General features: G+C 34.7%; 2 protein-coding genes across 2 annotated transcripts; both read right to left on the bottom strand.

The window, feature by feature from the left end:
- Nucleotides 1-283: 283 nt before the first annotated feature.
- On the bottom strand, nucleotides 284-5,142 carry GCK72_015970 (uncharacterized protein; the record flags this gene model as incomplete). The annotated part of the gene is made up of 7 exons (XM_053731240.1): nucleotides 284-589; nucleotides 636-1,028; nucleotides 1,087-1,189; nucleotides 1,242-1,582; nucleotides 2,489-4,548; nucleotides 4,980-5,075; nucleotides 5,124-5,142. The coding sequence occupies 7 exons, from the start codon at nucleotides 5,140-5,142 to the stop codon at nucleotides 284-286; spliced, it is 3,318 nt and encodes a 1,105-aa protein (XP_053586012.1).
- A 4,252-nt stretch (nucleotides 5,143-9,394) lies between these two features.
- On the bottom strand, nucleotides 9,395-11,497 carry GCK72_015969 (uncharacterized protein; the record flags this gene model as incomplete). The annotated part of the gene is made up of 5 exons (XM_003098686.2): nucleotides 9,395-9,667; nucleotides 10,094-10,223; nucleotides 10,280-10,471; nucleotides 10,519-10,664; nucleotides 11,141-11,497. The coding sequence occupies 5 exons, from the start codon at nucleotides 11,495-11,497 to the stop codon at nucleotides 9,395-9,397; spliced, it is 1,098 nt and encodes a 365-aa protein (XP_003098734.2).
- Between the last annotated feature and the right edge of the window lie 4,178 nt (nucleotides 11,498-15,675).

Genomic DNA, 15,675 nt, shown 5'->3' with positions numbered 1-15,675 from the left:
ACTGCCTTCTTCCCCAGAATTTTATGTTTCAGAACTCGCTGAAACAGTAAATTTTCAATTTGTGTCCTGTTTTTGTATTCCGCTGTTCGATTAGTTCAATTTTAAACTAATCTCATTAGAATCGATTTGAAAACTTGATACCACGAAAATATCGCTGACTGTTTCAGACGCATACTTCACAATTTTTTGTGCAGTTGCAGTGTTATCGGAATACTTGGAATAGAAGGCTCTCTTTTATTTGAAATAAAGTATCGAGAAATACACTCTCCCCTATCCACTCGTTTCAAAATTTGCCATCCTTCGGGATTCCAGTCTTATTAATTATCATCTCCTTGAACACCTTTTCCATTTCCTTAACCATGTACATATCCAAATTATATTTTCGTGTAATAAAGTACACCATTCCCACATGCAACCACCCGATTTGTCGGGTATTTTGGAATGAGCAATATCGTTTTTCGATGAGCTTCTTGAATACCTCCTCAAAACTCCAATTCTCATGAGCTACCAGCAATTGTGACGTGTATTCCAAACCGATGAAACACATTGTCCTTCCGATTCCTTTCGTGCAATGGACAATAATTGGTTTCTAGGGAAAAAGATAATTAGGTAATTAAAGAAAATCGGAGCCCTACTTTAGAACCTGTCACCATTCGCATAACTCGATACGCCGTTTCCCATCCACCTGGTGGAATATCGTTATCATTCCACGTGGCGTACTGGAAATGTTGAAGTTCTCTAGACACCTTCTTCTTTCTATTCGTGATTTTCAGTTTTCTACAAGTCACATTCTCTCCAGGCTCTCCTTCTACAACCAATGGCTCCGAGTTCACAGTCTCTACAGTATACGGACCAATTTCCATTGAACCGCGCTCATTTTCCATGAAATATAATCCATCAATTAGGCTCCAGCCACCGGGGAGACGAGTCGAGCCAAGCATCACCACACATTCCACCTCATCTTTGAAGATCAGAGCGAGTAGATCAATACGAGTGTCATCGTGAGTCTCCGATGCGTTCGTTGGTCCCTGAAACATAAAAAATGTTTTTGGATAACTTTTTTTGAATATTTTAGAGTTATGCTACCTGGCAGGCGTAGAATTCATTTCCGAGTCGAGTCTTAATGTAGTTTCCATGAATTCGAATAGATTGAAGTGCGTTCCCCGGGATAAGCGGAATGCCTGGGTCACTGAAAATCAATTCTTATTCTTAATTTTCCTCCATCTCTAATCAAAACTTACAGATACTTCCTTGGTGACAAATTGATATAAGGATACGGGCGGCTCTCATCCCGCTTCTCGGTATCAACTAATTTCATAAGCCCCGCCCACAGAATGTACTTTTGAGAGTGTGGCCCAATGGATTGTCTGACAACAAGTATGACAATCAAGTCTTCAGTAAGCTCGACGACTTGTGGGTCATTTTCATCTAAATCGATCACTGGACACACTTCCCATTTCTTTTTGAAACATAGTTTTTTGTAGTGCCAGAGAAGAAAGAAGACGATGAGGGAGATGATAGCAAGAAAGATGAGGAGGAGAGCAAGGTAGAGGAGTCTGGAAGAAACGGGACATGAAAAGTTCTGAAACGGTTCTATGGAGTCAGTGTGGAGATATAGTACGTGGCCCATATCATTGGAAAACTAAAATCACGCTGATTTCAAATATAAATTCAATTTTTGTCCTCGATGCCAAATCATTATTTAACGGACGTTTGGAAATCGCCAATATCTTGCACACGTCCGTAAGGTAATGACTGGGGTTAAAACTTTAACTTCATTTTTCTCATACTTGCAATCCGGGCCGACCCGGACCGACGGTTTTTATTAAATAACTTACTTCAAAAAAATCGTGTTGGGTTGGTTAATAGCTCAAATGATAGGTATTTGGACCTGTTATCAGACAAAATCAAAATAAACTTTGCAGAAAATCTACAGAGGCCCCGGGCCGGGCCGGGCCGACAGCGGTTTTAGCCGGCCCAGGGTCTCTGTGTATTTTTTGCGAAGTTTGTTTTGATTCTTTCTGACAGACTTGTCACGGGCCGGGCCCGACCGGGCCAAAATCAGGAAAAATCTCGGCCCGGCCCGGGCCGGCCCGATTTTTGACAAGTCTGCTTTCTGATAACAGGTCCAAATGCCTATAATTTGAGCTATTAACCAACCCGACACGATTTTTTTGAAGAAAGTTATTTAATAAAAACCGTCGGCCCGGGTCGGCCCGGATTGCAAGTATGATTTTTCTTGAATACTAAACCTCGAGGGCAAAAACGGAATAAATATTTGGAATCAGCGCGATTTCAGCTTTCCAATGATATATGTTACGTGTCATAGCCGTTAATACTTGAATATCTGGTTTTGAGATTATGAATTTCGCTTTTCTTGACTCTGGGAAGTTTTAAAACTAGAACACTTTCCGGTTTCAAAATTATCAACTCGCGTTTTATCTGCCTCTTCTTTCAAAAATTGAGTAATTACGGATATTTCAGTCACCATTTGGATAGCAGCTGGATCTTTTTCTTTCTTCGCCGGAGGTACAACTGGAACATCCGCCAAAAACCTATTCAAAAACTCATCAAACTTCCTAAAAACGTTCGGAACCCATCGCAAATTGTGTTTCGAAAATTCCAGATCCAGCGAGCTCACTCTCATCACTTTCCCTCTCAGCTCGAGCAACGTTACATTGTGACCAACCACAACATCCAGTACTTCTCCAATTGACTCATCCACTTTCATATCAGGCATTCCATCAAATCCAATAAAAATTGTACCGTAATCCGTAATACTTTCCATGTGACTAATATTTCGAGCATCAATTTCATTGGTGAAACTTGAGAAAAACGAGAGTCCAGATTTCAGTCGATTGATAACATCATCAACTGCTGCCCACTTTTTGCGCAACTCATCTTTCCCAGCTGACACCAAAATCTTATCAATCTCCTTGAATACAGTATCCTTATATGTTTCAAGATCCTCCACCAAACCAATATTCTTCACTTCTAGAACATTCTTCATTCCTGCCACAGCACGACCAATTTTAGTTGCCAGAGATTTGTCTATTTTGGAAAGTTCTTGAGTGAGGTTTTCATTTGCTTCTCGATCCCTCATCTCCTCTACTATTGACTCCAAATTTTTCGTAGAAACTTCAATCTGATCGATATATTCTCCCAAACCTTCAAACTCTTTCCTTCCAAACCATTCTTTGAGTGATCGACCCAATCGAACAACTCGAGAAGCTTCTTCCGAATCTTCAGCCATATTTTTCAAACAGTTGTGAACGTTGCTCTCTTTTTTAGCAGGATCCAAAATTTTATCCAATTTTCCCTTGCTAACTAAGAAATTTTTGACGTTTTTGCTAAGAGGACTCGCGTTGAAATTGTTGAATAATTTCTGGAGCTCTTTCGCCGCGCTTTGTGCATCATTCCACTTCATTATATCTGAACGTGAAGTTCTCTTCATAGCCTCCGCGATTTTTGAAAATTCCTTAAAACTTTCAATTATCTTCTCTGCTTGATCAATTATTCCTGAAGCTTCAGTGATTTCAGATAATTTGAACTGAAATCCTCTTTCGAAACATTTTTTGTACTCCAGAATTATCGATTTTTGCTCAATTTCTAATGAAATAGTCTTCATAATTTTTTTCAGCGTTTTAATATTTTTGAGAGCTTTCCACGATGTTGGAAATGTGACTTTTGATTTGCTCTGTGTGTCAAAAATTGGTTTTAAAGCTTTCAATAACTTTCTCCTCTTTCCATCTTCTTTCAATTCCGTATACAACAATTTAATTGCCAAGAATCCTTCCATTGAGCTATTTGAAAACATCGGAATTGCATTCCCAATAAATTCCAAATCCTTCCCATTTTTCTCCATCGCCGTTTTAATTTGACTTAAAGTACTGAAGATCAGTGTGACTATTTCTTGCATTCTTTCGTTAACCAGTGGCAATTTCAATCGGAGACTGATCAATTCTAGTACTTTTTTAGCGTTTTTCAACACTGGATTCCGTTGGTACACCGAATAGAAATACCTGAAATCCTCCAGATTAGCAATGTGATCGTATAGATCGAGAATATTTTTAATGATGTAAGAAATCTTTTCGGAACAGCTTGGAGACATTTTCTCAATTTCTCCGACACAAGTTGAGTAAAATTGAACGGGTCGGAAAGCTTTCGTGACAACTTCAGGTTTGAAATTCGCGTAAAAGTCATCCAAAGACTTATAAAAACTTGTTCGATTGGGAAAATCATATGACACATCGATTGTGTCGAAGCGGATTTTCTCACAAGTTTTGATGACCATCTCTGCGTCCTTTGTTTCATAAGTTGTTTCAATTGAATTGATATCCCTTTCGAAATCCGTTCGAAATTCTTTTAATTGAGTCACGTTTAACGTCTGAATGCTTCTTGTCCCATTATTGTTCAGAAGTCGATTTATTGAGCTGTCGACGTCGTCCTGTTCCATTATCTCCGACTGTAATTGGATGGCGTTGGCAAGACGAGCAATGTGACTAAGTTTGGCGAAGACAGTTTGGAAACTGGGATGGATCGGTTTGTCTGAACAGCGACATGCGTAATTAAAGAAGGACTGAAGTCATATTTATCATTTCAGATTAAAAAACTTCGAAATATTCTGAGCAAATTCCTGTTTTTCCGACTGAAAAGGAACTTCATGGAAGACTTTTCCCACGCAAATTGTTCCACCTTGTAGTCCTCTTGGCAAAGTTACTTCTCAATTCCTCGTTTCCTCGATTATTTTTCAACAAAATTTTGTGTTTTTTTTTCATTTTATATCGTAAAAAAAGAAATTTCAAAATTTTGTTCAAAAAAGAGGAAAGAAAAACTCTTGCACGATAGCTCCTTTTGAGTCGGAAAAACAGGAATTTAGAGCCATTAGAGCGATTTTTGCATATGTTGCTCAGAATTTAAAAATATATGACTTCAGTCCTCCTTTAATTAACCTTAATTAGTTTTGTGATTTCACTCACCATAATCGGGATACAGTGGACTGGTCACAAATGGGGTTGTTGGAGTCGTTTGGACAGTTTTTTCACTATGCGGTGTGTTTGAACGCGTTCTGGTATCTGAAATATATCATTCTTGTGTTTTCTATTTTATAATCTGGAACAAACTATAAGTAAATCTGTGCATCGAAGGAGTAGTTGGATAATATCTGGTCCATTGACCCGAAGGACGTACAGTTGGAAAATCAGGTAGTGTGTCTGAAATTATATATTTAGAAGCGCCCTAGACATCAGAAAATACTTCTTACCATAACAATTGGAGACGGTGATTCAGTGGCAGACAACTAAAATAAAAAGCAAGTTGAATCGCATTTGTGATAAAATAGAAATGAGTGATTTTATCGGGTTCTGTTTTTTGAAATAAATAGAAAGTGTGTTTCTGGATTAATAGGGAAATGAAAAAGGACACGGTTGTACTATTTTTTATATAAACCAATAATCGATGTTAGCAACAAGCCGTTTCATTTTTTAATGTGTTGAAACAGTGAAATAATGTTTTGAAAAAAAAAACAAATTGTATGTAATAATTGTATTATGAATTCAAGTTTTTCTGTGCATAAGAAGACCGCGCCGCACACACGCGGCGGCCACGCCCATTTTTTGCGACAGTGTTCAAAAATGGAACGCAGCGTTAAAATGGGAGTGGGCGTGGTCGCCGCGTGTGTGTGCGGCGCGGTTTTCTCATGCACAGAACAAAATGAAATCATATTACTGTTTCACCTTTTACTTAAAAAAATTTGTATTTCCATATTTTTTGATACCATTACATGACCAATTCAACACTTCCAGAAGAATAACTTTTAATGTTTTTCCGAGTAATGACCATCATGTAGCGTTGAGATTAAATTTGCAAATAATACTGTACTATTTCAAGACTTTTTGACCCTCAATAAGTAATTTTTCAAGTATTCTAAAAAAAAACTTTTAATTAAATCTCTGCAACAGTGAATTGCTAAGGAATTTTCTGAAACAGTATTTTCTGTTCCGTTCTTAACTATAATGGCACTTTTCAGGTTAATCGATTTTTTTCCTGTTTTAAGATTATTTCACCTTTGAGTTAATGCTAAGAACAAGCAGTTTGGTTTTTTTCAAATTTGTTGAAAATGTAAAACAATTTTTCGATAAATAGAATTGAATAAAAAGTTGCACTGTTTCACATATTCCTTTAAAAAAATTGAATTTTTTTAATTTTTGATAGAGTAATATATCTATGTCTTTTGTTAGATTTCCCTAAACGTTTCAAATTTACAGTTTTGAAATTTCCATAAGAATAATTTCTACTGTTGCGATTTTAGTAAAGAACAAAAGTTTTATTGTTTCATAATTTTCAAATCGATGTTTCAAGAATACCAATGTATTCGTTCTCTGAATTTTTTTTGTAATCTGTTGTTATTTTCAGAACAAAAAAAGTTATTAAGTTGGAACATTATCCTCTCATTAATTTTTCGAGTGTTCTGAAAAACGTTTAATAAATTTATGAAACAGTAAAGTTTTTGCACACACCACACAAAATTCCTGCTGTTTCAACATTCTTCCATGAAAAAGGAAGTTTTTAAAAAAAATTATAGTATTCTTAGAATATAAGAATTGGGAATCCGAACAGAATTATATGAAAAATTTTACTGTTTCACCTTTTCCTGAAAAAAACTGTAATTTAAAATAGAATGATAGAAAAATATGACCTGTTTCTAAATCCGCTGATACATTTAACAAAATGCTTCTAATTTACTGTTTTAAGTATTCTAGAAGAATAACTTCAAGTGTTTTCCAGGTAATTTATTGTCCCATTTTTGTTAATGAGCAATAATTTTTCACTGTTTCAGAATTTTTCGAATCGATGTTTCAAGAGTATCAGTGTATTCATGTTCCCGAATGTTTTGGTAATCTGATAGTGATTTATAAACAAAGTGACCTATTAAGTTGCGACAATATCTCAATAACTCTCTGAAACAGTAAAATTTTTGCTCACACTACACAAAATTCCTGCTGTTTCAACATTCTTCCATGAAAAAGGAGTCTTTAGCGTTTTCAATAATTGTGGTATTCACAGATTATTAGAATTGGGGTTTCGTTCTGTTTCCACATGTTTTGGAATATTCTTGGATAGTATTTGCTATTTCGTATTTATCATCAATGTTATAAACAAGCTATTTTAGTGTTTTTATTTCTTGGAACAGTGAAATAATGTTTTGTAAAACGGAATTGTATAAAGATTTCACTGTTTCACTTTTTCATTTGGGTAAAATGAATTTCAAAATGTTTGATAACATTATCACCATTTTCTAAAACCGGCGTTACATTTCACAAAATGTTTCACAAAATGTTTCCAAAATTTTGTTTCAAAACTTCCAGAAAAATAACTGCAAAGGGCTTTGAGTAATCAGTAATCAACTGTTGCTATTTCGGTAATGAGCAATAATTTTTACTGTTTCATAATTTTTCAAATCGATGTTCCAAGAATACCAGTGTATTCGTGTCCTGATTTTTTGTAATCTGATAATGATATATTTAAAAAAAGTAACTTATTAAGTTGGGACAATATCCTATTTATCAATTTTTCGAGTGTTTTGAAAATAGTTCTTTAACTCTCTGAAACAGTAAAATTTTTGTTCTCACTACACAAAATTCTGGATGCTTCTATCATGATAAATAAATGTTTAGTGTTTTCAAAAAAACGTTTTGTGTACAGAATACAAACATTGGGGTTTCATTCTGTTTCGACATGTTTTAGATTATTCTGAAACAGTATTTTTCACTCCGTTCTGGACAGTAATTTCAGGCACAAACTAAATCTATTTTTTCATGTTTCAAAAATATTCCGCCGTTGTATTAATGTCATAATGAAGATGTTTTATGTTCAGATTTGTTGAAACAGTAAAATATTTTTTGATTAACAGAATTGTATGAAAAATTGTACTGTTTCACTTTTTCACTTAAATAAAATGAGTTTTAAAATGTTTGATACCATTATCACTATTTCTAAAACCGACGTTACATTTTACAAAATTTTTCTAATTTACTGTTTCAAAATTTTCAGAAGCAAAATTTTCATAATTTCAATTAATTTAAAAAAATCATTATATTCGTTTAACAACTGAATTTTTACTGTTTCAAAATTTGCTTTATTAGCAAAACAGTAAGTGTATGTTTAATGGGTTCAAGTTTCATTATTACTGTTGCGTTTCTGGAAATGAGAAATATTTTTTAGTGTTGCAGAATTTTTGGAATCAATGTTTCAAGAAAACCAGCATATTCATGCTCATGAACTTGCGGCGAAGTTTTGTTCACTAATTTCTCAAAACTTTTCTAATTTACTGTTTCAAAATTTTCAGAAGCATAACTAAACGTTTTTTCAAATAATCACCGCGTATAATGTTTACCTTCGATTTATAATTAATATTTTACTGTTTCAAGATTGCTATTTTCGCGAAGCAATAAATTACATGTTTAATGTATTGATGAGAATGTGACGAAGCAAATAAAAATGTCTAAATATAAACTATTTCAGTAAATGACATGAAGCACCATTTAACAAAAGAGGATTAATTCTGAAATAGAAAATGGAGTTCTGAAACAGTGAAATAAAAAAGATTTTTTTTGAAAAAAGTTTTCAGAAACAGCAAAAACTGTACTAATTATAAATACAAACGATTTTTTTTCACTATTACGCATATTTTTAAACACGAGCTCACATTTAACATAGTATTCAATATTATTGTATTTTGAAACGGTAATCAAATTATTTTTATATAAAGTGTGGTAGTTACAGTAGTAAAAAAAAGTTTATAACTTTTTTAGGACTAATAATTGCTGTTTCATAAAAAAACCAAATACTCACATACTGATGTTTCATACTGGTTACATTATTATTGACAAAGTTTTAGTAGTTAATTAATAGTTAATTAAAAAATGTACATAGTTGTTGTATCCACTATGTTGTATTCACTATTTTTTCCAATTTCACTTTTTTTAAAATCTCATTTATTATTCATCTTATTAACGAGAAAATAATCCATTTTTCGCATAAAAACATTAAAAATAATTCCGAGAACATTTGGACATGGTAATTGAGGAATCTGTTAGATGTGGGGAGGGATACTGTAGTTTTTTTCAAAATGGGCGTGACTTAAAATAGCATAGAGATAAGAATTGAAGATAGGAATGGTGAGAGAGACAGAGTATGGCAGAAATATCGGGGTGAGGACAGGATTCACTGGGCGGGAAAATTTGATCTACAAGAAAAACTAATTGAGAGGCAAGTGCGCTCCACCGAACACTAAGCAAAGGTACATAGTAACAACTAATAGGGAAGCTAGAAGGATTTAGCGCATAGAAAACAATTTAGAGGGTAATTAAACAATTTAAAATTTAAAAAAATTTCAATTTGAGATTACTGTAGTCTGGCCGGCGGCGCATGCAGCCAAACGAGCGATGAGTTGCTCGGCGAGCTCTGTCAACTCGTTGTTGTAAGACTCATAAGTGGGCGGAGTCAGTTGGATTACTGTAGGTGGTGGTGGTGGTACTGTAGCTGGTTCATCAAGCTTCTGCACAACGATTCTCTCGGAAGTCTTAGCAAGATCCGAGGCGGTCAACTGGATTGGGTTGATGAAGCGGGACTCGCACAGTTTTTGGTGCAGGAAGCAGGTGGATTCCTGGAAAATGAGAAAAAATATATTTTACCAAGAAAGTTAAGGTTATAAGAACTATTTTAAGATAAAAACCGGAAAATTTGGTGGGAAATTCAGAAAGTTACAGAATTTCGAAAATTTTCAAAAATCAAAATTTTCCAATTTTTGATGTTTGACACGTTTAATTGCAGTTTTCAGAAACCAAAGTCTGTAATATATTTTTATGAAAAACTTAGATAACCAGGAGTATATTAAGCTAAAAATCAATGAATTCGGTTGAAAATTCAAAATGTTACAGAATTTCGAAAATGTTCGAAATTTTTCAAAAATCAAAATTTTCAGATTTTTAGTTATTTTTGGCTATTTTTGGTTATTTTTGGCCATTTTTTTCAATTAAAAAGTAAAATTTGAGTTTCGGGTCCCACGCCGACAACTACATTACCCACATACCTTCTGAAATGGCATTTTGCAAAAATCGCATACAAACGAGTTGGTGAATTTTTTGATCGCGTTGTTCTCCTCCTGAATACCATCCCCGTGAACACATTTTTCGCCGGTAATTGAGCACATTGATTTTTGTCTGAAACAGTAACAAAAATAATATTTCTGTTTCAAAAAAACACTGTTTCAGCCTACTTCTTTCCCAAAAAGCTCTCAATTTCTGAATCGACGGCTTCCAGTTGGTGAAGACACGCCTTGGCTCGATCCGCCTGACTTTTGATCTTCAATTGCTCCTGATTTTGCACAAATTGGGTCAATTCCAAGGATAACTCAGTTTTACGGTCCTTGAGCACACTCAATGTCTTGTGGTCACGGTCGTTGTCACGTCTGGAGCAAAAAAAGTAAAAATCTGAAATTTTTTGGCTGAAACTCACTTAAACTGTTCTCTCCACCAATAAAACATTCGTCTTGTCGGTCCTTTTCCCCAAATTCGTGTGAACTTGTTTGCTGCTACAGTAGTCCCCCAGTTGTTTTCGTAGGCCACGTCGAGGAAATGCTTTTTTTCGCAATCCGAGTAGGTCTGCAAGATTTTATGTGAAATTTGGAATATTTTTGTAGTTGACCACTTTTTGATTGCTCCGCCCCTTTTTGAGATACAGGCGTTTAGAGTTTTTGGTGAGAGACGCAGGCAGCTAGACACTCTAGCTTCTCAGCGTCTCTCAAACTTCAAAGTGCTGTATTTCAAAAGTGGGCGGAGCTCGAAAAAATTTGTCAACTACAAAAATGTAGCAAATTTTCCCTTGATCATTTTTTTAGTTTTCAACTTTTTGATTGCTCCGCCCCTTTTCGAGATACAGGCGTTCAAAGTTGAGGAGAGACGCAGACAGTCAGACACTACAGCTTCTCTGCGTCTCTCAAACTTCAAAGTGCTGTATCTCAAAAGTGGGCGGAGCTGGAAAAAAGTTGTCAACTAACAAAATGCGCAGAATTTTTCGAGAATCATTTTTGTAGTTGACAACTTTTCTCTAGTTCCGCCCCTTTTTGAGATATTGTTACCTTCGACGGGCTAACTGGACTTCTTCTTTCTCTCTTTTTCGTCGTCTTCTCTTTTCCTTTTTCTGGCTCTGCCTCTGGCTCCATAGGCTCCACCCGCTGCTCCTGCACCTTCACCACATCTATCACCTCATCCACCGACACCGACACCGGTGATGACGTCACCACCGACTCCGGGGTTACTGTAGGCGACGGTAGTACGGTCATCGGTGATAATTGTGGATTCTGTTGGAGGAGTAGAAGCTGCTGACGGAATTGTAGCTCGGATTCTATAATGGATTCCAACGAGATGTTGTTGGGAAGCGCCCAGTGGAATGATTTCAGAAGTTCTACCAGAAGACCTAGTGGGATCGTCTCCATTTTTGCGCTGAAACAGTAAAATTTGATTTTCAATGAAAAACCAGAAAGAACATTTTGGAAGGTGCGCGACGGGGTAAAAAAAGAAAAAAGTCTCTCTTTTCCTTATCATCATCAATTTCTTCGCCGTATTCTCGAGAGAATCGGAAGACAGGTTCAAGGTTAGATGGGTGGGCGGGAGCGGGCGCGGAACGAACATTCAGAAAATGATTTTATTTGGAGATAATAATATTTTTGGGAGAGATGTTTTGCACTTTTATAAAAGGGCATGGTTGTTGACTGGTTGACCTAGAAAAACATGAAATCACTTTGATCAGTTTTGAAACAGTAACTCCTTTTTTACTGTTTCAAGATTCCTAAGACTTGAAACGTGGTTACACTTAGCTTAATTTTCAACAAATATGAAACTGTAAAATCTTTTAAAACACGCGTCCAAGGTGCGCCAGACAAGTCTAAAAGTCTAAAGATTGCACTTTGAGTAAAAAATTTTTGAAAATCGCGCTGATTGCACGCCAGACCATTAATTTTGATCATTTTGAGCTGAAAATCTTCAAATTGGAACATTTTGAGCCAAAGGTGCACCAGACAAAACGTTTTCCTTAAATTATTAGCCAAAATTGTAGAAAATGCGTCAAAGGCACGCCAGATTTCAAGATTCTTCAAAACTGAAGCATTTTGAGCCAAATTTTTCAAAAACGCGCCAAAAACACGCCAGACAACCGAATTTAATCATTTTTTACTGTTTCAAAATTTTTTCATATCGAGAACAGCTAGACACTCACTAATAGACCAAGGGAAGGTGTAAAAAACCAAAAATGAGATTTAATAATATTTAAAACTGTCTCGAGTGATGTAGAACTCTTGAAACAGTAAGGCTTTTTTTACTGTTTCAAAATTTTATGAAATTTGTAAGTTTTAGATTTGAAAATCGCTAATCCATGTCTATTGAGTAGAAATCAGAAAAATACAGTTTTGACTGAAAAAAAAAGTGAAAAAACAAAACATTAAGTCATTAAAACAGTAATTTCAGAATATAAAAGCACTGCGTTTTTAAAAATTTTCTGTTTCAAAAATATTTGAAATTTTGAAGCTGGTGAACTAAAATTGGCATAATACTCCAAACACATTGAGCTTCTGAAACAGTAAATTTTTGAAAAAATTTACTGTTCCAACTTTTGTCACAAGGTTTCTTTTTTTTGCAATTTTTTGAAAAATCAAAATCCACTGCTTCAAAAATTTGTCATAGTTCAGTATGTTATAATGTCTTGCTAGAGATGCTCTAAATACTCTAAAAACGGTAATTAAATTTTTTACTGTTTCAATTTTTTAAAATTCTGAGTACAAGCAGACATTCGATACACGTCGTTCGCTATTTTGTCGGAAAACTGCCTCGGGGTGCTAAACTTTTGTAACAGTTATTTTCGAAATTCACTGTTTCACAAAAAAACAAAGAAATTCGAAAATCCACATTTGAATCCTGATAATCACAGAAACAGGAGATGTTCATAATTTTAAAAATGCAATTAAAATAAAATTACTGTTTCAAATTATTGTCACAATAAAGGTGGTCCTACAATGTTTTTACCGCTGCCATATATTTCGAAACATTAAAATTTGATAACCCAAAATTTACTGTTTCAAAAATTCATGACAGTTCAGTAGTCTGTTTCCAGTCGTTCTATAGTGTACAATTGTTTCAAAAATCATATAAATAGATGGCAAACAGTAATTTAAAAAATTCAGACAAAAATTACTGTTTCAAAATTTAAAGAAATAAAAATTATGAGTGACCGGTATAATTCACATGCTAGCTGGTTTTCAACTCAAAAAATACCAAACTACAGAGATCTGGATGCTAGGTCAAACAGACATGACTATGAAGGGTTTCATCATTGAATATTAATAATTAGTTCAACATTTTCAAATTTTCTTGAAACAGTAAATTTAAATAAAAACTCGGACATCAAAAAACACACAGATAAGGATCAGTGATATCATGTGGTCCATGATCCCCGTTCCAAATTCCTTATCTCCTTATAATAATCCCGGAAACATCAAGAGAGGAACACAAAAAAGAGTCGAGCTCAGTGAGCCAGAAGTGTGTGTGTCACCTCCTGGCACACTTCTCTCCTCTAATTCATGCGGAAAAAGAGAAGAAAAAAGAAGAAAAAAGAAGAGGGAGCGAGGGAATGTTGAAAGTCGGAAGTCATTTCGGTCATGAGTGAGCGCCGGGGAAGATGGAACGAGAGAACGCATGAGGAGCCCTTTTCGAGAAGGAGCAGGGAAAAGTGGGCGGGGCTTGGAGGGGCTCAGGGGAGGGGGAATAGATTAGGTGAAGGAGGGAAAGGGTTACGGTAGGTAGTAGGTACAATCTTTTTTACTGTTCCAAAATTTATTTCTAACATTCATTGAAAACGTGTTATGCCAATTTACGATGTTGGTATTGTAGATTTCTTTTTTCGTAGGATTACTGTAACTGTAAACTTGAATAAATTCGTTAATCAATCGAGTATCAAATTAATGAGTTGTTTGAATTTAGATGTAACATTTTTGAAACTGTAAAAATTTCTTTTTCAGAAAAAATCTGAGGAACATTTTTGTTTTATAAATAACTGAAGTGAACACGCGTTGACTAAATTTCCAAAAATTTTGAAACAGTAAAAAAAAACCAAAAGTGTCATGGTAGGTCAACATAACAAGAAAAGGTGCCAAAAATAGAAAGACTAAATTTTTACGGAATGAAACATGATAATCACGTATTTCACCTTAACATAATTTGCAAAAATACTGAAACAGTAAAAAATTGTGGTAAACCTTAAAATCTGGAATTTGAGCTTTTCAAATTCTCAAAAATAGTTCAAAAAAAGAAAGAACTGGAAATTGAAATTTTTACTTCAAAAGACAAGGCTCTTAAATTTTGAAACAGTGAAAAAATGTGAAACTTTAAAATCTGTAATTTAACCATTCTAGGATGTCAAAAAATATAAAGGCCGATAGAAAAAAATCTAGATTTTTTACGCCTCCAGACAAGGCTCCCAAATTTTGAAACAGTAATAAAAAGTCTGAAGTGCCAATGCGCGGAAATCAAAATAATTACCTAGACCCTAACCCTAACATAATTTTTTAAATTTTGAAACAGTAAAAAAAGGTTAAATCTTAAAATCTAGAATTTGAGCCTTCTAAAATCTCATGTTTTCAATATTCGAAAATAAACTGAAAGGCAAACTGAAATTTTTACGCTTCAAGACAAGGCTCTTTAATATTGAAGCAGTAAAAAAAAGCTCAAACTTCTGAAAATTGTGATAAACTTTAAAATCTGGAATCTAAGCCTTCAAACGGTCAAAAAACGGTCAAAACCGTGCAAAATGATGATAGCTTTCTAAAATGTCTTTTTTTTTCAAAAAAAATCCTAAATTTCAAATCAGTAAGCTTCAGGAAACTGATCACTAATTGAGAATTCAATTTTTCAAGACAATGCTCCCAAATTATGAAACAGTAAAAAGGGTTAAAAACGTCAAGGTGGGTCAAATCATAGAAAATGATGCTAATCCTTAAAATCTGGAATTTCAGTTTTCTAGGATCTCAAAAAAGAACAATTAGAAAAAAAGATAGTTAGTAAAAAACTGCAAACTTTACGCCCAAAACCGAGGCTTCCAAATTTTGAAACAGTAAAAAAGGTAAAACCTTAAAATCTGGAATTTAAGCCCTTAAGTGTCAAAAATTTTTGAAACAGTGAAAAAAGTCAAACCTTAAAATCAGGAGTTTTTGATGATGTCAAAATTGTGATAATCCTTAAAATCTGAAATTTCAGCTTCTCAGGATGTCATAAATCACAACGTGAGCAATTTAAAACAGTTAAAACCCAAAATTTCAGTCACCTATTCTATTTCATTCTAAGCTCCGCCCATTCATTTCTAATTCCAGCCCCTCTCTTCTTAATCCTAATCTTAATTCCCCGATTTCTCCGCCCCCTATCAAAACTAAGAGACAATGGCACATACTTATTACACAACCCTTCCCCCCTTGTCCGTTGTCCCCCCCCCACTGACAAATGGACGCCATCAACAGAAGCAGTAGTAAGGAAAAGGGGAAAGGGGAAAGGGGTAAGCGAACAACTAGAAACAATGTTGGGGGGGGGGGGGAATAGAAAAAAGAAATAGGAAAAAGAATGAAGAAGAAAA

This window comes from Caenorhabditis remanei, chromosome IV, assembly GCF_010183535.1.
Source record: "Caenorhabditis remanei strain PX506 chromosome IV, whole genome shotgun sequence".
NCBI lineage: Eukaryota > Metazoa > Nematoda > Chromadorea > Rhabditida > Rhabditidae > Caenorhabditis > Caenorhabditis remanei.
The sequence above is the reverse complement of the archived record's forward strand: the minus strand, read 5'-3'. Positions and strand labels throughout refer to the sequence as shown.